Source organism: Carcharhinus amblyrhynchos, chromosome 3, assembly GCF_965287045.1.
Source record: "Carcharhinus amblyrhynchos chromosome 3, sCarAmb.v2.hapA, whole genome shotgun sequence".
Taxonomy (NCBI): domain Eukaryota; kingdom Metazoa; phylum Chordata; class Chondrichthyes; order Carcharhiniformes; family Carcharhinidae; genus Carcharhinus; species Carcharhinus amblyrhynchos.
The window spans coordinates 128,421,224-128,443,059 of NC_137326.1; the positions used below are offsets into that span (position 1 = coordinate 128,421,224).

Genomic DNA, 21,836 nt, shown 5'->3' on the forward strand with positions numbered 1-21,836 from the left:
CCTTTAAATTGAGTTCGTGTCGATAATGGCCTTGTTTGCGGACATAACGCCCACTCACCTGAGGAAGGGGCAGCGCTCCAAAAGTTTGTGGCTTGTGCTACCAAATATACCTTTGACCTGGTGTTGAGACTTATTTCGGGTGCCAGAGGATTGGGGAACAGCTAATGTGATTTTACGATTTAAAAAGGGCGGTAGAGATAAGTCAGAGAGCTATGTTAGTAATTATGTACTATGTTAGTAATAGGGAAGCTATTGGAGAAAATTCTGAAGGAGGGGAATCTATCTCCGCTTGGAGAAGCAATGTTTGATCAGAGATATTCAGCATGGCTTTGTCAGAGGGAGGTCATACCTAACAGATTTGATTTTTTTTTGAGAAGGAGACCAGGTGTGTAGATGAGGGTATTGTAACTGATAGTTTATATAAGTTTCAGCAAAGCCTTTGACAAGGTCCCACATAAGAGATTTATAACAATGATAAATGCGCATGGGATACAGGGTAATTTGATAAGGTGCATTCAAAACTGACTTAGTTGTAGAAGACAGAGGGTGATGACAGAAGGCTGCTTTAGTGACTGGAAGCCAGTGTCCAGTGGCATACCACATGTGAGATCTGTGTCAGGTCCCCTATTAATTGCCATTTGTATAAACAACATTTATGACTGTGACAGGTAGGATTAATAGGTTTGCAGATAGCACAAAGATTGGCTAGATGGTTAACAGTAATGTTGAATATCTTGGACTACAGGAAGGTATGGACAGAATAGTAAAATGCACAGATAAGTGGCAGATGAAATTTAACCCTGAAAAGTGTGAGGTGATACACTAGAAGGAGTAATTTGGCAAGGAAGTACTCAATGAATGGCATGAGATTAGAAAGTTCTGAGGAACAAAGTGATCTTGGTGTTTGTGTCCTCAGGTCTCTGAAAGCAGAAGGACATGTTAGTGGGATGGTGTAAAAGGCATTTGGAACACTTGCCTTTACCAATCAAGGCAGAGATTACAGAAGCAGGGAGGTCACATTGGATTTGTATAGAACTTTGATGAGGCCGCAGCTGGAATATTCTGTGCCGTTTTGATCAATGTGTTTACAGGAAGGACGTGAATGGACTGGAGGGGGTGCAGAGGAGATTTACCAGGATGCCGCCTGGGAAGCAACATTTAAGCTATAAGGAGAGGTTGGACAGGCTTGGATTGTATTCACTGGAGCAGAAAAGACTGAGGGGGCAACCTGGTGAAGGTGTACATTTTATGAGGGGCATGGACAGAGTGGATAGGGAGCAACTGTTCCCATCAGTTGAAGGGCCAGTCACGAGGGGACGTAGGTTCAAGGTGAGGGGTCAGGAAGTTTAGGGGGGATATGAGGGAAAATCTTTTTTTTTTACACAGAGGGTGGTGACAATGTGGAATGCGCTGCCTGGGAGAGTGGTAGAGGCAGGTTACCTGGATGAGCACTTGGCAAATCATAACATTCAAAGCTACAGGTGAAGTGCTGGTAAATGGGATGAGGTCGGGGAGTGGGGGGAGGTGGTGGTGGTGGTGGTGTCGGGTGTTTCACACGTCTCGCTGCAGACACGGTAGGTTGAAAGGCCTCTTCTGCACTGTGATTATAGACCATCCTTAATTGAATAGTGAGCCATTTTCTCGGAACTCAGCAGTTGAAGAATGTGCTTTAGCATCAATGCCAACTTCTCATAAATGAGCTAATTAAACCACACCCCTGCCAACCCATCCTCACCGCACACCGTCCCCCCCCAAACAACTCACCCTCTCCCCCCTTCCAGAAGACAGCACTTCCAAAAGTGTCAAACACCCTCAGCCCTCTTTTGGAGTATAGCCCACATATCTGTGCTGCATTCCCGGATTGGGACTTGAACCCAGAACCTCACAACTTATAGAGAGAAGGAAGTGCTACTAACTGATCCGCAGCTGGCATTAGGGTTTACATTTATAAAACGTGGACTTGAACTCCAAGTTGAGATGAGTTTAGGCAAGTAAAGGTACCTTGAGGCGATAGCTACACACTGCTCAAGTCCAGATTTAATATACGTATACAATTCGTGCATAGCCCATCTTTTAAAAACTCTCTGTCCAACCAGTTCAACACTTAGCTAATATTTCAATGGTGGCGAACAAAGATTTTTGAGAATGTGTAAGGACCAGTTCCCATGGTCACAGAGCTGAGAATGCAGAGGGCTGACATAAGACAACTCTCACCAACTTTTACAGATGCATCATAGAAAGCATTCTTTCTGGTTGTATCACAGCTTGAAATGGCTCCTGATCTGTCCCAGACCACAAGAAACTGCAAAGGGTCGTGAACGAAACCCAGTCCATCACACAAACCAGCGTCCCATCCATTGATTCTGCCTACACTTCCTGCTATTACAGAAAAGCAGTCAGCATAATTAAGGACCCGGACATATTCTCTTCCACCTTCTTCCGTTAGGGAAGATACAAAAGTCTGAGATCACGTACCAACCGACTCAAGAACAGCTTCTTCCCTGCTACCATTAGACTTTTGAATGGACCTACCTTATATTAAGCTGATCTTTCTCTACACTTGAGCTACAACTGTAACACTACATTCTTCACCCTCTCCTTTCCTTCTCTATGTACAGTATGCTTTGTCTGCATAGCATACTAGAAACAATACTTTTCACTGTATACTAATGCACGTGACAATAATAAATTAAATCAAATAAGGGAGTTGTTTAGAATTATGAAGGGAATGGAAAGGCCAGACGCAGCAAAGATATTTCCACTTGTGAAGGGGTTTCAAACTACAGGTTGCAAATATATGGAGCACACTAGTAAAACTGATTAGAAATTTCAGGAGTAATTGGCTTTTTTAACCAGAGAGTGGTTAGAATGTGGAATTTGATACCATGCAGAATGGCTGAGATGACTAGTACAGATGCATTTAAAGGAAAGCTAAGTGCATGAAGGAGAATGAAATTGAATTTTATACTGATAGATGAGATGAAGCAATGCCAAGAGGCTTATACGGAGGACAAACACTGGCATTGACAGGTTGAGCCAAATGGCCTCCTTTTGCACTGCAAATTCCATGTAATTAAACTATTGCTTCAAACATAAATATAGCCTACACTAATTTTACAAAACATGTTTTCCTGGGAAGTGGGTGATGCCACCAAGGCGGTAGTTATTACCCAATCTTCATGGAGTTAAGTACCCACAAAACTGAAATGTTTAATCATTTTTAAATTCAACAGAGGTGGCAGAGGCACATTCTGGGAGAAGTTGGCTCAGTCATCACGACTGAACAGTGGATCACGGAAACACCTCCCCCCAGTGAAGGAAACAGGAGGAAAAGCATCCAACAAAGGTGGCAGTGGGACATTCTGGGAGAACTCAGGTCAGTCACCACAACGGAACTGAACTGAACAGTGGGTCACGGAAGAACCCTCCCAGTAATGAACATCCCCTCACTGCTAAACAGGAGGAAGGGCATCTAACAGAAGCAGCGGAGAGACATTCTGGGAAGAGTCAACTCAGTCACCACAACTGAACAGTAGATCACGGAAAGCCCCCACCAGCCCAGTGATAAACAAGAGGAAGACCATCCAACAGAGGAGCATCCTGGGAGCAGTGGGTTCCCAGAATGCTAAACAGGGGAAAGAACATACAAAAGGGGAACATTCAAGGAGAAGTTGGCTCAGCCACCACAACTGAACAGAGTGTCATGGAAGAACCACCCCAGTGATAAACAGGGGGAAGAGCGTCCAACAGAGGCAGCGGAGGAACATTTTGGGAGAAGTCAACATTTGGAGTATTGTATGAAGTTCTGATTGCCACACTATCATTAGGCCATGGAAGCTTTGGAGAGAGTGCACAGAAGGATCACCAGGACGTTGCCTTGTGTCAAGGACATTGGCTAAAAGGAGACTGAATAAACTAGGATTGTTTTCACTGGAGATAGAGAATTCCAAAGATTCACTACGCTGAGTACATAAATTTCTCCTTATCTCAGTCCCAAGTGGTTTCACGCCACCCCCCCCCCCCACTTTCGATTTGTCACATGTATTAACATACAGTGAAAAGTATTGTTTCTTGTGTGCTACACAAAGCATACTGATCATAGAGAAGGAAAGGACAGAGTGGAGAATGTAGTGTTACAGTCATAGCTAGGGTGTAGAGAAAGATCAACTTAGTGCAAGGTAGGTCCATTCAAAAGTCTGACGGTGGCAGGAAAGAAGCTGTTTTTGAGGCAGTTGGTACGTGACCTCAGTCTTTAGTACCTTTTTCCTGATGAAAGAAAGTGGAAAGAGAATGTCCAGGGTGCGTAGGGTCCTTGATTATGCTGGCTACTTTTCTAATACAGTGGGAAGTGTAGGCAGTGTCAATGGATGGGAGGCTGGTTTGTGTGATGGGCTGGGCTTCATTCATGACCCTTTGGAGTTCTTGCGGTCTTGGGCAGAGCAGGAGCCATACCAAGCTGTGATACAACCAGAAAGAATGCTTTCTATGGTGCATCTGTAAAAAGTTGGTGAGAGCCATAGCTGACGTGCCAAATTTCGTTAATCTTTAGAGAAAGTAAAGGCATTGATGAGCTTCCTTAACTATAGTGTAGGCATGGGGGGGAAATCAGGACAGGTTCTTGGTGATCTGGACACCTAAAAACCAGAAGCTCTCAACCATTTCTATTTTGTCCCCATTGATGTAGACAGGGCATGCCCTCCACTACACTTCCTGAAGTCAAACCTTTGTTTTGTTGACGTTGAGGGAGATTATTGTTCATCACACCAACTCACCAGATTCCCTCTTTCCTGTACTGTCTCTTGTCATTGTTTGAGTTTTTTGAAGGGGTAACTAAGAAGGTAGATGAGAGCAGTGCAGTTGATGTTGTCTACATGGACTTTAGCAAGGCCATTGACAAGGTACCACATGGTAGGTTGTTGCATAAGGTTAAATCTCACAGGATCCAGGATGAGGTATCTAAATGGATACAAAATTGGCTTCAGAAGCCAGAGGGTGGTTGTAGAGAGTTGTTTTTCAAACTGGAGGCCTGTAACCAGCAGTGTGCCTGAGGGATCAGTGCTGGGTCCACTGTTATTTGTCATTTATATTAATGATTTGGATGAGAATATAGGAGGCATGGTTAGTAAGTTTGCAGATGACACTAAGATTGGTGGCATAATGGACAGTGAAGAAAGTTATCTCCAATTGCAATGGGATCTTGATCAATTAGGCCAGTGGGTTGACAAATGGCAGATGGGAGTTTAATTTAGACAAACGTGAGATGATACATTTTAGTAGGTTGAACCAGGGCATGACTTACTCAGTTAATAAAGAACAAAGAACAGCACAGCACAGGAAACAGGCCCTTCTGCCTTACAAGCCCACGCCACCCATTTTAACACTCAGTGAGTACCTTATTCAAGTCTTTCGTCGATCGTCAACGTTTTTGTCCACCTCTAGTGGACTCCCCAATAAAGGGGGTGCAAATTTCGGGAATTATATGTGCGCCAGATTAAGGGAGATCGGATTCAGGGACAATTTATTGACACCAATCAGCCTAAAAAGCACACTTTTGGGATGTGGGAGGAAACCAGAGAAAACCCACGCAAGCACGGGCATTGGCGAGAGTTACAGAACAAAGATCTAGGGGTACATGTTCATAGCTCCTTGAAAGTGGAGTCTCAGACGGACAGAGTGATGAAGAAAACATTCGGCATGCTTGGTTTCATCAGTCAGAACATTGAATACAGGAGTTGGAATGTCTTGTTGAAATTGTACAAGACCACACTTGGAATACAGCGTGCCATTCTGGTCACCCTATTATAGAGAGGAAATTAAACTAGGAAGAGTGCAGAAAAGATGTAGTAGGATGCTACCTGGACTTGATGGATTGAGTTATAAGAGGAGACTGGATAGACTGGGACTTTTTTCTCTGGAGCGTAGGAGCTGAGGAGTGATCTTGTAGAGGTTTATAAAATAATGAGAGGCATAGAACAACGAGATAGTCAATATCTTTTCCCAAAGGTAGGGGAGTCTAAAACTAGAGGGCATAGGTTTAAGTTGAGAGGGGAGAGATACAAAAGTGTCCAGAGGGACAATTTTTTCACACATAGGGTGGTGAGTGTTTGGAACAAGCTGCCAGAGGTAGCAATAGAGATAGGTACAATTTTGTCTTTTAAAAAGCATTTAGTTGTTACATGGGTGTGATGGGTATAGCGGGATATAGGATCATAGAAACCCTACAATGCTGAAAGAGGCCATTTGGCCCATTGAGTTTGCACCAACCACAATCCCACCCAGGCCCTATCCCCATATTCCTACATGTTTACCCACTAATCCCTCTAAACCTATACATCTCAGGACACTAAGGGGCAATTTTAGCATGGCCAATCAACCTAACCTGCATATCTTTGGAGTGTGGGAGGAAACTGGAGCACCAGGAGAAAACCCATGCAGACACAAGGAGAATGTGCAAACTCCACACGGACAGTAACCAAAGCCGGGAATCGAACCCAGGTCCCTGGAGCTGTGAAGCAGTAGTGCTAACCACAGTGCTACATGCTGCCCAAATGCAGGCATTTGGGATTAGTTTAGGCGTTTTAAAAAAAAAGGCAGTATAGACAAGTTGGGCTGTAAACCTCTACAACTCTACGAGATATAACCCACAACAATGGTATCAATGGTGAAAATCGAGTTGGAGAGGAATTTGGCCAAATGTGTATTAGTAGTAAGGAGCTAAGGACACAGCCTTGCTGAGCAGCGACACTGAGGATGATCATGGAGGTATTGTTGCCTATCCTTACTGTGGTCTATGGGTTAGGAATTCTGGGATCCAGTTGCAGAGGGAGGAGCCAGGCCCCAGGCCACGAAGTTGATACGAATCTTGTAGGAATAATGATGCTAAAGGCTGAGCTACAGTCTATGAATAGGAATCTGACATGAATGTCTTTGTTGTCCAGGTGTTCCAGGGTTGAGTGTAGGGGCAGGGTGATGGTGTCTGCTGTGGACCTATTGCAGCAATAAACAAACTGTAGTGGATCCAGGCAATCCAGGAGACTGGAATTGATTTGTGCCACGACTAACCTTTTGAAGCACTTCATAATGATGAATGTCAGAGCCACCGGACGAGTCATGAAGACACACCGACTGACTTTTCTTTTGTACTGGGATGGTCATCTTCTTGAAGCAGGTAGGGATGTAGAGAGATTGATGTAGAGAGTGTAATTCAGACTGGTGGAGAGAAGTTGAAGATGTCTGTGAATACCCCTACCAACTGGTCCACTCAGGACCCGAGGGCTCATCCAGGTACCTCATCTGAGCCAGAAGATTTCTGTGGATTGACTTTCGAGAAGGCTGCTCTGACACCAGCGAAGGTGAACTCGGATACAGGTTCGTTTGAGGCTTCCAGGATGGAGGGCATGCTCTTGCTGACCTCTTGCTCAAAAATGGACATGGAATGCATTGAGCTTATCAGGAAGGGCTGCATTGGAGCCAGCGATTTTACCTGCCTTCATCTTGTAGTTATCAAATCAAAATCAAATTTAAAACTGAGGCCTGCCGGCACTCTCAGATGGACATAAAAGATTGCAACATTTGAAGAGGAACGGGGGGGGGGGGGGGGGGGGGGGGGGGAAATCGCCTGAAGTCTTAGCCACTATTCATCCCCTAAAACAGACGTCTAGTAATTTACTCAATTGTTGCTACCAGGCACAAATTGCCTGCCTGATTTCCTCTGACCGTAGTTACTACAATCAAAAACTACTTTGGCTGTAAATCGCTTTGGGACATTGGGAATAAATGTTATACAAATTATACAAAGACAGATCAGTAGCAATTTTTAAAGTCAAGCAAAAATCACATTTAATAGCACATCTTCAGAAGTATCATCAGATACTAGCTCAGAATTACTTTCTCAGAAGATGAAGGAAATTTGGCATGTCAGCTACAACTCTCACCAACTTCTAGAGATACACCAGAGTTCTACTGCATTTCTTTGAACATTTTAAACTAATTTCTATTGAATATCCATACTTGTATAAGATATTAACTGAATTTTACTTGTTCCCAGGAGATAATTAGAATCATAGAAATCCTACAGCACAGAAAGAAGCCATTCAGCCCAACAGGTCTGCACCGACAACAATCCAAACCAGGCCCTATCTCTGCAATCCCTGTTAGTCCCCCTGGCACTAAGAGCAATTTAGCACAGCCAATCAACCTAACCCACACATCTTTGGACAATGGGAGGAAACCGGAGCACCCAGAGGAAACCCACATAGACAGGGGGAGAAAGTGCAAACTCCACACAGTGACCCAAGTCAGGAATCAAGCCCAGGTCCCTGGAGCTGTGATGCAGCAGTGCCAACCACTGTGCCACCATGCCATCCTACAAACTAACATCACACATCAACTGATAACACCCCTTTTATTTCAAATAATCCCCTCAGCATACTTTTACGGGGTTAAACTTTTTCCAGTTGCCTGATCAGTTGCTTAATGATGCACACAAATGAAACAGTAACATCACAAAAAGATGGGAGTCAGTTTGCCACTTTTTACGTGGTAAGACCAAATCACAGTTAAGAAGGTTGTCAAGTGCCACAAATCAATTGGTATCTTCATACAAGTCTGATGTTCTTTGTTACAGATTTTCAGAATCCTACATCATGCCCTTATTGTGTTTACAATTTGGTCAGCGTGCTTCCTTTGAAGATCATGGAAAACCAGCTCAGCAGACTGTACTGCAACCACAGCTATTCCCAGCCAACATTCTGCGTGGATTCTTACTTTAGCTTAAAAACATTGACAGATTTAAAGTTTGGCACAAGTAGGGTTACATTAACACTGAAATGAAGTTACTGTGAAAATTCCCCAGTCGCCACACTCCTGCGCCTGCTCGGGTGCACTGAGGCACCAAACCAGCACGTCTTTGGACCATGGGAGGAAACCGGAGCACCCGGAGGAAACCCGCGCAGACACAGACAGTGACGCAAGCCACGAATTGAACCTGGGTCCCTGGTGCATTGAGACAGCAGTGTTAAACACTCTGCCACCGTGCCACTCCGCAGAGGTGTAATGCACCTGGAACATCGAACCAAAACCTCTCAAGTTTCAGACACAAATATTTTAAGCAAGATTAGAGTTAATTTCAACATTGAACAACATAGATCAGAAACATTTCTTCTGAGATCTGAGTATCGTCTCCACCATTTCAGATACACTGCAGCCATGATCTGAGGCATGTTTCTGTGCATCTGGTACAGCAATTAATTTAAAAATACAGCACCTTACTGATGTAAAGTCGAGGCAGAGCCTGTAAAGTAATTTCTAGTAATCGGTAGCAACCATGATTTCTGGCATGTGATTTGTATCATGCAATTTTATTTTACTGAATATATGGACGGGAGAACAATTCCAAAACAAATGAAAATTCCTACTGTAGTTATTCAGAACGTGAATGTTAGATGAATGTAGGCACTCAAGTGAGGAATCACATTAAACTAAACCTCATTACAGTGGGTTGCAAGGTTACATTCTGTCTTTTCTTCTGGCACAAACAATTATAAAGTTATTATTAGTCACAAGTAGGCTTACATTAACACTGCAATGAAGTTACTGTGAAAATCTCCCCCAATCACCACACTCCAGTGCCTGTTCAGGTACACCAAGGGAGAATCTGGCATGGCAAATGCACCCTAACCAGCACGTCTTTTGGGCTGTGGGAGGAAACCGGAGCACCCAGAGGACACTCATGCAGACACAGGGAGACTCCACACAGTTACCCAAGCCAGGAATCAAACCCGGGTCCCTGGCGCTGTGTGGCAGCAGTGCTAACCACTGTGTCACTGTGCCACCCATTGGCAATTCTACTGCGCAAAGAACAATTTTTTTAAAATCTAACTCTTGTTAGATTTGCACTTGACTTTGGTGATCGGACAGTCTCAAGAGGAAGTATAAGGAGCTCAGGAGATAGTCAGTGCAGCAGCTGAAACCAGTAGAAGTAATGGCAAAACAATTCAATCAGAAACAGTGCAGAACAAAATCAATAGCTGTAGAAATTTCTTATGGAAAGTGAAACGTTAAGAGTGCATTTGGCCAAATTTACAAAATACCAGACATTAGAGAGTTGCTGGTGATCATTTTTCACTTTGTTGACGAGAATAGCTTTTTGTATACTTACTGGCAACTACTACTTACGGCAATGTAAATGTTAAGAGATGAAAGCATGCTTAATTCTCAATTTCCCCGAATGAATGCTTTGCAGCTGCCAAAACTCACCACTTTAACGAGAACCTGCCTCACCAACGAAGAATAATAAATGAGAGAAATTTCACAGTAACTTCATTGCAGTGTTACTTGTGACTAATACACTTCAACTTTAATAAACTCGAACTGCCATAGATGCCATTCTGCCTGAAGTATCCACTCCGTCTGTAGGTTTAAAAACAGTCTTTTTAAACCTACCACTGCAAACCAACAGAATAAGGGGGTGATCGAGTGAAAATGGACATTTGTAACATTTCTCCTTCCGAGTTATCTATGAAGTATCCCAAACAATGAGATCACATGTCAAGCAAAGAATAAGACCATGCCATCTCTTCCAAAGATCGAAAAACAGTAAGGTGAATAATAAGCAAATGGCATCACGGGCATGATCTGCTTCCTCCCTACTGATGCAATGGAACAAAACTGGTGCTGAAAGATTGGAAAACTTGTACATGCATTCTCTGCTTTCCAAGTTGCTAAAAGATTCAGGAGGCTGTGGGAACTGGCTTTGGACTCTCACAGAAGCCTGGAAACAAATGTTAGAACGATCAAAACAAAATCAAATGCACCAATGGGCCCAAAGTACAGTTCATATATTTGTTGGAGGCTGTAGTTAAGTATCCAAAGTTGGATATCCAAATTGTAATACACTGAAAACAAGACTCCAGTAATACTAACATTCCGGCTTAAACATCACTAGGACACAGTAAATACTACATTCAAGCTGAACTGATACACTAAGTTTACCTATCAAATTTAATTAGAAATTGGACATGGTAGAATCTCTGTCTTGCGACTGTGATCTACCAATCACTTGCAATGCATCTGCTCGTTTATGTTAGAAAATCACAGCTGAACAAAAATTAAACCTATCGCTTAAATGTCCTGTCAATGATCATCAAAATGCTTTTTAAAACAAAATGGTCTTGCTAAATTGTTAATTGTGATACAAAATACAAGGCTTCGCATCAGTGAATCGTTTTCTTCATGCTTTCTCACCATGACCAAGGTAATAAGTGTCACTGATGGCAAGTCCAGCATGCCTTACTTTTTAAACACCAACACACTCCACTCTCCCAATAAATGACCATAACCCACCTTACAGCAGAACACAGCACAAGAACTTGTCAGAAGTGTCATCGTGCTCAGTGAGGCTACCAATACAGCGCCATTTTTGTGGTAGGTACTATGAACTGGACACACAAAAATCCAAATTGGTTGCACATAGGAACTTGGTAGCTACCAGTTGGAAAAGAAACATCTTTCTCATGAGTTTGGCATTGATGTCAGCCTGACCCCAAGAGATAAAAGGGCGGTATGTATCTTCCAGTCCTGTAAACAGGATTATTGCTGCATTTTGTCTTCCGCCACCCCACAATCTACTATTCTTAGCTGCCTTGTTTGATTAATTAGTCCTCTTTATATTTCATTCTTCTAGCGCTGTTCCCAACCATTGTTATTTCTCCCCATCTAGCCCTCTTTTCATCCAATGCAATATTTATTTGGTCAAAATGAAGCACTTGTCTTTCCCCATCTGGAGCTCAGATCTTGGTGGGCAACAATCACCATAAAGCACTTTACAGTGTGCCATGACAGCTCCAGCAAATAATATTATCTTACAGTTTAATTACAGTCATGAAGGCTATTGATTTCGTGTGTCAATGCAAACGAACAAAGTCCATATAACCAACTCTCATACTGCAAAATGCTTCCAATAACCAAGATTGTGTTGTACACGAAACAGCAACATGTTCCTCCCATCAGAACGAGAAAGACCCAACATACGGCACCCCAAATTGGCCAATGTTCGGTTATCTCGATTTGGCACATGGAACACAAGTGGTCGCCAGTCTGTTGAAATCTGTCTATTTTATATTGCGCACAATCCTTCTGCAATGGTTAGTCTTCATTTCACCCAGCGCTTGCTCCAACTTGCGGATTAGGTGCAACAAGGTGGCAGGGTCAGTTTGAAGTACATTGGCATTCCGACGTCCATTCTGTTCCAGGTGCAGCTTCAAAGTTAATAGTGGTTTGATCTGTTGCCTTAAGGCACGACTGGCCAACTGACAGAAGAAATAATACAAATATTTGGTTACATCTGAACGTCACGACATGTGCATAAATCCAGCTAACAGAAACATGAACATTATGTTGTTTACAGTTTAATACACTGTTTACAGTTTAATAACTTACTAGTTTATTGCGGTTAGTTTTATGATGTTTAATGCACGGATACATTAAGGTTTTAGAACAAAGGTAGGCTCAACAAGCCTTGTCCCTTTTTTAAAAAAAGATTGGCAAGGATTAATACAGCAACTGGAGTGGGACCCTGTGCAGAATTTGAGACGGAGTTGAGGTTGTTTCCCTTTGTGGGGTAGAATAGGAGCAGAGGGCATAATTTCAGGGTAAGGGGTTGCCCATTTAAAACAGAGCATAGTGAATCTGTGGAATTGTTAGAGGGGTGCAGAGGCTGGATCGGCAAGTATGTGCAAAGTTGAGTTGGTCAGATTTTTAATCAGTGAGGGGGTCACGGGGATAAGGTGGGAAAGCAGAGTTAATGATTATCATTTCAGATCAGTCGTGATCTCACTGAATGGCAGAGCAGAGTCAATGGTCCGAATGGCTTACTTCTTTTCCTACGTCTTAAAACAGAAGGAATACATATGAGAGGTGCAGTCAAGTTGGGGGTAATTATTATTATAGTATTGTAAAGGTAATCCCAATTTATTCCATCTCTACAAACGACCTGGATGGAGAAAGCATCGCAAATCACAAATCCTTAATAACAGAATTCTGGGACAGCAACAGACTGGGGTACTTAATAATTTGCAGGCACATTTAGGTCAGTTCTGAAATTGGGTCCGTTGAGAGGTTTCACCAAACCAGGAAAAACATTTGATGAGGGTGATACATAATTGAGTTTACAAAGAAATTTCACTGCACACAGAGCAAAATTATATATACTAAATTATGTAAAATGACTGGGTTTTTGATGCGAACTAACTGTAAATAGAAAATTGGGTTGCAAGCCTAACACTGAAATACAAGGCTGTAGCTACATTACTATTTATAAGTTGATGTAAATAGTATTAGGTGAATGCGAACATGAAAGTGGCAATAAATGGCCCAACTTTACCTTAGAGAACGATGAAGGATAGAAGGTGGACAATGCAATCCTTCAAACATATCAATTAAATCATGGCTGATCTGTAAATCAATTCCATTTACCATACCTACAACTCTTCCTTTTCCCATGATACCTCTAACCAATGAAATCTGTTCATCTTTATTCTTCAAAATTTAGGGGTGGCATGGTAGCACAGTAGTTAGCACTGCTGCTTCACAGCTCCAGGAGCCTGGGTTTGATTCCCCACTCGGGTCACTGTCTGCGTGAAGTTTGCACATTCTCCTTGTGTCTGTGTAGGTTTCCTCCGGGTGCTCCGGTTTCCTCCCACAGTCCAAAGATGTGCAGGTTAGGTTGATTGGCCATGCTAAAAATTGCCCTTAGTGTCCTGAATGCATAGGTTAGAGGGGTTAGAGGGATTAGTGGGTAAATTTGTAGGGATATGGGGATATTGTGGGGGTTGGTGCAGACTCAATGGGCCGAATGGCCCCTCTCTGTACTGTAGGGGTTCTATGACTCTATTCTATGAAAAATTTCAATTCACCCAGCATCTACAACTTTTTTGGGAAGGAATTAAAAAGTTAAATGTTTGGTTACATCTCAGCCACACGACATGTACATAAAACCAGTTAACTAAACCATGAACATTATGTTGTTTACAGATTAATAACATTAGTTTATTGTGGTTAGTTTTGTTATGGATGTTTATTGGATGGATACATTAAGGTTTTAGGACATCAAAGGCAGACTCAACAAGTCTGGTATTTTTTAAATGCAGGTAGCAGAACAGCCTAGCAAAGTTTTATTAGTCACAAGTAGGCTTACATTAACACTGCAATGAAGTTACTGTGAAAATCCCCTAGTCGCCACATTCCGGCACCTGTTCAGGTACACCGAGGGAGAATTTAGCACCGCCAATGCACCCCAACCAGCACGTCTTTCGGACTATGGGAGGAAACTGGAGCACCTGGAGGAAACCCATGGGAGAACATGCAGACTTGGCACAGACAGTGACCCAAGCCGGGAATTGAATCTGAGTCCCTAGCGCTGTGTTGGCAGCAGTGCCATTTTTATTGCAGTGTGTGTGTGTGAAGTGTGCTCTCTGATTTTAGTTCCGAATAGCATAGGTCAAATTTTAAGATGACTTTCCCCTTCCCCACAAGTCACTTTTGTGCAACTTCTCACAATTTAACCCTCTAAAACCAGCTATGATGGAGTTACGTCTGCTAATCCAGCCAATCAGCTTCAGTATCGCATGTTTATAGCAATGACAATGCATCAGAATTCAAGCCCTCCTGTCAAGAACATAGAGTGGTTTCACCAAACCAGGGAAAACATTTGATGAGGGTGGTACATAACTGAGTTTACAAAGAAAAGTCACTGCGCACAGAGCAAAGTAATATGAGATTATGCAAAATGACTGGGTTTTTGAGGGCATTCTAAAGTCTTTACCTGTACATCGAGTCTCCATTCTAAGTTGTGGTAATGAGGGAAATCTGGAGTCAACTCATTCAGAATACTCCGAATCTCTTTCCTATTATCCAGGTAAAGCTGCAGTAGTAATTTATTTAGGTCTTCAGGAAAACCCAAAACAAGCACAGAGTCCTGGAAATCCACCTCTGAAATCTAATCACAAGTAATATCTGATATTGCATGTTGCATTTAAATTCACCAAAGTAATAACCTCCCACCTAATTGACACAGTTGCGAACCAGGCAATACAAACCACAGAAGTTCCTGGTTTATTAATTATTGATCTGTAACAATGTTTGGTGGGGGATGAGTGGAATGTAAGGCTAGCTCAACACTGAATACAAGAGAGGTTGAAGTTGTACAAGACATTGGTAAAGCCACACTTGGAATATCGTGGAGAGTTCTGGTCACCTATTATAGAAAGGATATTACTAGGATGCTGCAAGGACTTGAGGGTTTGAGTTATAAGGAGGGGCTGGATGGACTGGGACTTTTGTTCCCTGGAGTGTAGGAGGCTTAGGGGTGATCATATAGAGGTCTATAAAATAATGAGGGGCACAGATCAGCTAGATAGTCAACATCTTTTCCCGAAGGTAGGGGAGTCCAAAAGTAGAGGGCATAGTTTAAGGTGATGGGGGGAGGGGAAAGAGATACAAAGGGGTCCAGAAGGGCAATTTTTTCACTCAGAGGGTGGTGAGTGTCTGGAACGAGCTTCCAGAGAAAGTAGTAGAGGCGGGTACAATTTTGTCTTTTAAAAAGCACCTAGACAGTTATATGGGTAAGATGGATATAGGGGGATATGGGCCAAACGGTCCCACCCAGGCTCTATCCCCATAAACTCATGCACTTAGCCAAGCTACTCCCCTGACGTGAAGAGGCAATTTAGCAAGGCCAATCCACATAACTCGCACATCTTTGGACTGTGGAAGGAAACCAGAGCATCCAGAAGAAATCCACGCAGACACAGGGAGAATGTGCAAACTCCACACAGACAGTGACCCAAGCCAGGGATCAAACCTGGGTCCCTGGCATTGTGAGGCAGCAGTGCTAACCACTGTGCCACCACCCTCCCCCCTCTAAATTGGTTAAAAAAAACCGGGTGGCCTGGACACATTGGGCCGAAGGGTCTGTCTCCTTGCTGTAAACCTCTCTCAATCTATGTGGTTCAGAGTGACGTTGTCTCCTAGCCCTGCCCGTGAGAATGGAAAGCAATGGCAAACCACTACTGATAAGAACAGCCAAGGAAAACTGCTGAGGATCAAGCATCAGCCGACAGAGGGCAGAACACATGAATGAATCAATCAATATTCCATCTAAACTCTTTACATTGGGAGCCGCCTGTTCATTCCAATGCAAGACATCTTCAAATATTTTGTTCTTGCATCATCCGTATGCAGTACCTCATGGGGGACAATTTGTGAGCAGTTGGCAAGGCATTTCTGTGTTATGTGGCTGTATGTATGCAGCTTACAGGGAACACTGATGTGTACCAAGATGCCAGTAGCAATGGTAAGTAACCATTATTTGAACAGTATAACATAACGAGGAGTTGTCTGTAATAGGGAAGTGAGAAAATTGATGGAAAGAGGACAAAGGAAAAAAAAATTGCTATAAAAGATAGCGAAAGGGTGTAATATATTTGTCTCCAATCACTTCTTCAATGACCAGGAGATCAAGTCAAGGATAATATGCATAAGGCTATGTGAATAAATGAATCTGTTTACCATCATCTTGGAGCTCTCTGTAAGCAAGTACATCAGTCCCTCTACTCCATGCTGTACAGTTTCAGTGCTCACATTCAGCTTCCCTACAAAATAAAAAGTAAATTGATAAACTGATGTGCATTACATCCCAACCACACAGGCTGTCATGCCATATAGTTTGAGAATTCATCATTGATGACTCCATTGTCATTAATTACACTAGGGAACAGTGAGGTGCAAGATATGGGATTTCCACATCAAAACAATCATCGTCGTCCTGTTGAAAAAGGGGCAACGGTCGGCTGCCTCCTTGAACCACTGCGGTCTAAGTGATGATACACCCCACAGTGTTATGAAGGAATTTCAGGACTTTAACCTGATGGCAATGAAGGAACGGGGGATGTAGTTTCAAGTAAGGACGGTGAGTGGCTTGAAGGGGAACCTCCAGGCGGTGGTGTTCCCATGTGCCTGCTTGCCCTTTTTATTATTGATGGTGGCCATCATGTGTTTGAAGGTAGTCTACGGGGCTTTGGCGAGTTCCTGCAATGCAGCTGGTAGCTGCTACAAACTGTGCGATGATGGTGGAGGGAGTGGATGTTGGTGGATGGGGTGCCAATCAAGCGAGCTGCTTTGTCATGGATAATTTTGACCTTTGCGAGTGTTGTTGAAACTGCATTCATCCAGGAATGCAGAGTATTCTATTACGCTCTGACTTGTGCCTTGTAGACGGTAGGCAGGCTTTGACTGAACTGCAATTGACGATTGACTCTCCACAGTATTCCTAGCCTCTGATCTGCTCTTGTAGCCACAGAATTCATAACTATTGCAGTTCAGTTTCTGGTCAATAGTAACCCCCAGGTGTTGATAGTAGGGGATTCAGCAATGGTAATGTCATTGAATATTATCAAGGCGATGATTAGATTCTCTCCTGTTGGAAAGGCCATTGCCTGGATTTGTGTGGCACAAATGTTACTTGTCAACACAAGCCTTGGACTTTGTCCAGGTCTTGCTGGATTTGGATACGACTGTTTCAGTACGAGTCATCATGAAGGGTGAACATTGGATATAAAGGGTTAAATTGTGAGAACAAGTTGCACATCAGTGGACATCCCCACTTCTGACCTTCTGATGGAGGGAAGGACATCAATCAAGTAGCTGAAGATGGTCGGGCCGAGGACACGACCCTGAGAAACCCCTGCAGTGTTGTCCTGGGGTTGAGATAATTAACCTCCAACCACGACAACCATCTTCCTTTGTGCCAGGTATGACTCCAAATAGTGGAGATTTTCCCCTAATTCGCATCAATTCTAGTTTTGCTGGAGCTCTTTGATGCCATACTTGGTCAAATGCTGCCTTGATGTCAAGGGCAGTCACCTCACCTCTTGGATGAACTAGTGAAATGGCAATGGGATGCAGCAATGTTACTGAACAACCCATTCTCACCAAATGCACTCATCACTTCAATATCCTGCTCAAGCAACCCAATAACACTTGTGTCAATTTAGCATACATTATTTCCATAATTGATAAAATAATGTGCATCTTGTGGTTCCCACCTCATTATCCCAACGCAACTGAGTGCACAGTTAGTTACTTCCCTCAAAACACAGAACAGGCTGTGGGTAGAGGAAGCGTAACATTAGCACATTCTGCTGAGTTACAGAACACTGCTGCCTTAAATAGGATCACAGATTAAAAGCTGCTCATTACATACTTGCCGCTCCTTCAAATATTTTGGGATTTGAGCCTTTTTTCAAAAATTCCACTGCAATTCGACAGAATTCTCCTACAACTGAACCAAACAAAAGGATTTATTATAGAAATTAATGGTTCATTACAGCAACAAAAACACCAATTCCCCTTCTTCTCCTTCCTTGTATATATGAGTTATTTACACATCCAAATTTTGTTTTTTTTAGCAGACCTACTGACATAACCGGTGCTCAGCTGGAACACAATAAACTGGAGTGTGCTGTTCTAGAGAGTTGACTACATACTTCTGTTTGTAATTTGCTGCAACATAAGAAATAGGAAATAGGAGCAGGAGTAGGCCATCTGGCCCTTCGAGCCTGCCCCGCCATTCAATAAGATCATGGCTGATCTGTCGTGGCTGATCTGTCGTGGCTCAGTTCCACTTTCCCGCCCTCTCCCCATAACCCTTAATCCCCTCTCTTATCAAAAACCCATCAACCCGCTTCTTAAAAATATTTAGCGAGGCAGCCTCCACCACTTCAACGGGCAGAGAATTCCAGAGATTCACCACCCTTTGAGTGAAGAAGTTCCTCCTCAACTCCGTTCTGAACCGCCCCCCCTTTATCTTGAGGCTGTGCCCCCTAGTCCTACTGTCTTTTTTGAGCGGGAAGAGTCTTTCCACCTCTATCCTATCCATCCCATTCATCATCTTATACGTCTCAATGAGATCTCCCCTCATTCTTCTAAACTCTAACGAGTACAAGCCTAGTTTATTCAGCCTCTCCTCATAGCTCAACCCCCTCAACTCCTCTGAATAGGAAGCATCCCATTCCCACATCAGCACCGGGGTTTGACATGACTGAGCATCTTATTGGGCCAGTTCCAAGGACAACCAAGGATCAGCCAGGTTGGTTGATCGACAGGAATCACATTGAAATCAAACTAGGTCAGGAAACCAGGTTCTTCTCCTCTAAGTATTGCTGGAGTATTTATGCCACCAACGGCTCATCCCCATACCTTGCCATCCATTTTCCTGCATCCATACCAATCTGCACCTGCACCCCATCCCTAACACCCAGACCCCACCCCAACCCCAATTCTCCTTTACTCCTCCCCACCCTTGCTCCCTCATTCCTACCCCCTCATCCTAACTCCTAGACAGCCCAATGCTTTGACTCCATTCCCTCCCCTTCACTCCCCTCTCCTCCTACTCCATCCCCTCCCTCCCTTTCACTCCTCCCCCCCTTCACTCCCCTCTCCTCCTACTCCATCCCCTCCCTCCCTTTCACTCCTCCCCCCCTTCACTCCCCTCTCCTCCTACTCCATCCCCTCCCTCCCTTTCACTCCTCCCCCCCTTCACTCCCCTCTCCTCCTACTCCATCCCCTCCCTCCCTTTCACTCCTCCCCCCCTCCCTCCCTTTCACTCCTCCCCCCTCCCTCCCTTTCACTCCTCCCCCCTCCCTCCCTTTCACTCCTCCCCCCTCCCTCCCTTTCACTCCTCCCCCCTCCCTTTCACTCCTCCCCTCCCCCCCCTCCTCTCTTCTCTCCCTCCCATCCCCCCTCCCCTCTTCTCTCCCTCCCCTCCCCTCCCCCCCCCCCTCTCCCCTCCCCCCCCTCCCTCTCCCCTCCCTCCCCTCCCTCTCCCCTCCCTCTCCCCTCCCCTCTTTCGCGTTCTCTCCCTCACTATCCCCCCCCTTCCCCGCAGCCCACACTCCCACTCACTGACCGGCGGAGTCCACCCGAGTCAGGAACCCCAGATGCTCCTTGTGCTCCTCCGCTAAAACCAGCAGCATTTTCACTCAGAGCCGAACCTGCAGCCGGCCGGGGGGGGGAAAGAACACAGCGAGCACTTCCGTCCCAGACCCGGAAGCCCCGCTGCTTCAAAGGGTCCGTGTTAAACCAGGAGCCCGAACAAATGTTCCGCCCGTCCCCTCCACACTGCCCACCAGTGGCTGCACTGGGAGTCTGCAGTAAAAAGTCTGACAACACCAGGTTTTAGTCCAACCTATTTATTTGATAATATACTCGCAAGCTTTCGAGGGGTTACCCTCTTCGTCAGGTGAATGGAGAGTTCTGGCCTCAGACAGAGAGGCCTGTCTGAGGCCAGAACTCTCCATTCACCTGACGAAGAGGGTAACCCCTCGAAAGCTTGCGAGTATATTATCAAATAAATAGGTTGGACTAAAACCTGGTGTTGTCAGACTTTTTACTGTGTTTACGCCAGTCCAACGCCGGCATACCCACATCGGGAGTCTGCAGCCAGCCCTGAGAAGTCTCACAACACCAGGTTAAAGTCCAACCAATTTATCTGATGGTAAACTATTATTTGATAGTAAAGTTTACTATCAAATAAATCGGTTGGACTTAAACGTGGTGTTGTCAGACTTCTTACTGTGTTTACCCCAGTCCAACGCCGGCATCTCCACATCAGAGCTTTCGGGTCAAACCAAGTAAACAAACTTAAATTACATTCGGACAAAGAAAAAGGGGGCGGCTCCCCAAAAGGAGGGGGAACGGCCCGAACAGAAACAAAAAGTACAAAGGAAACTTAAGACACGTCAAATCAAAATGTGATTGTCGGGGTCTATAAGGAACCTCAGCCCCTGCGGTGCCCAACAGGCACGGAAGCACATCAGAGCTGTGAACACAGTAAGAAGTCTCACAACACCAGGCTAAAGTCCAACAGGTTGTGGCAAAAGAGCAACAGAGCTAAAATTCCACTTATTATCCTGTCTGGAGACAATACAATCCCTTTGACCTATGCTTAATGCTATCTCTACTCACATTGTCTGCACCTTTAAAACTTGATTAGTTGTAAAAACTCGCATACTAATCAGTATTCTGTAACCTGAGTGTGTGTCTTTACACCTCCTGTTTGCGATCAGAACTCCCCACTCACCTGACAAAGGGTCAGATGCCCGAAAGCTTGTGGCTTTTGCTACCAAATAAACCTGTTGGACTTTAACCTGGTGTTGTGAGATTTCTTACTGTGTTTACCCCAGTCCAACACCAGCACCTCCACATCATAACCCAGTGCCTCCCAGACACACGCAATTGTTATGGTCTCAACACCTGAACCATTTGAATTGATTTGATTTATTATTCTCACACGTATTGGGATACAGAAAAAAGTATTGTTCCTTCTGCGTTATACACATACAAAGCATATCCCTTCCCCCGACCCACATCTCCCCTTTCCCCCTCTCCTCCCCTTCCCTCCTCTCTCCTACTCCCCACTCCTCTCCACCTCTCTCCTCCTCCTTTTCCCCCAGCTTCCTCGCCACTCAGCATATCGTTCATTTCAGTCACTATGGGTCAAATTTTCCCATCATGCCCACCATGGGAATCAAAGCAGACCATGCAAAGGTCTGTTAACCTCAGGTGGGATTTTCCAGCTTTGAGATGAGCACAGCTGTAAAACCCTGCCCTATATATTCAAATTGGTCTGCAGTCAGAGGCACACTTAACAGATAAAAATAGTAAGAAGTCTCATCACTTGATGAAGGAGCAGCACTCTGAAAGCTCATGATTCTAAATAAACCTGTTGGACTTTAACCTGGTGTTATGAGACTTCTTACTGTGCCCACCCCAGTCCAACG

At 44.2% G+C, this 21,836-nt stretch overlaps 1 protein-coding gene across 1 annotated transcript; it reads right to left on the reverse strand.

Moving 5' to 3' along the window:
• Window positions 1-10,828: 10,828 nt before the first annotated feature.
• On the reverse strand, window positions 10,829-20,059 carry commd2 (COMM domain containing 2). Its single transcript, XM_080185984.1, has 5 exons — window positions 19,964-20,059; window positions 18,260-18,337; window positions 16,567-16,649; window positions 14,822-14,995; window positions 10,829-12,308 (listed from the first exon to the last, which is right to left on the reverse strand). The coding sequence occupies exons 1-5, from the start codon at window positions 20,028-20,030 to the stop codon at window positions 12,111-12,113; spliced, it is 600 nt and encodes a 199-aa protein (XP_080042110.1). The 5' UTR covers window positions 20,031-20,059; the 3' UTR covers window positions 10,829-12,110.
• Between the last annotated feature and the right edge of the window lie 1,777 nt (window positions 20,060-21,836).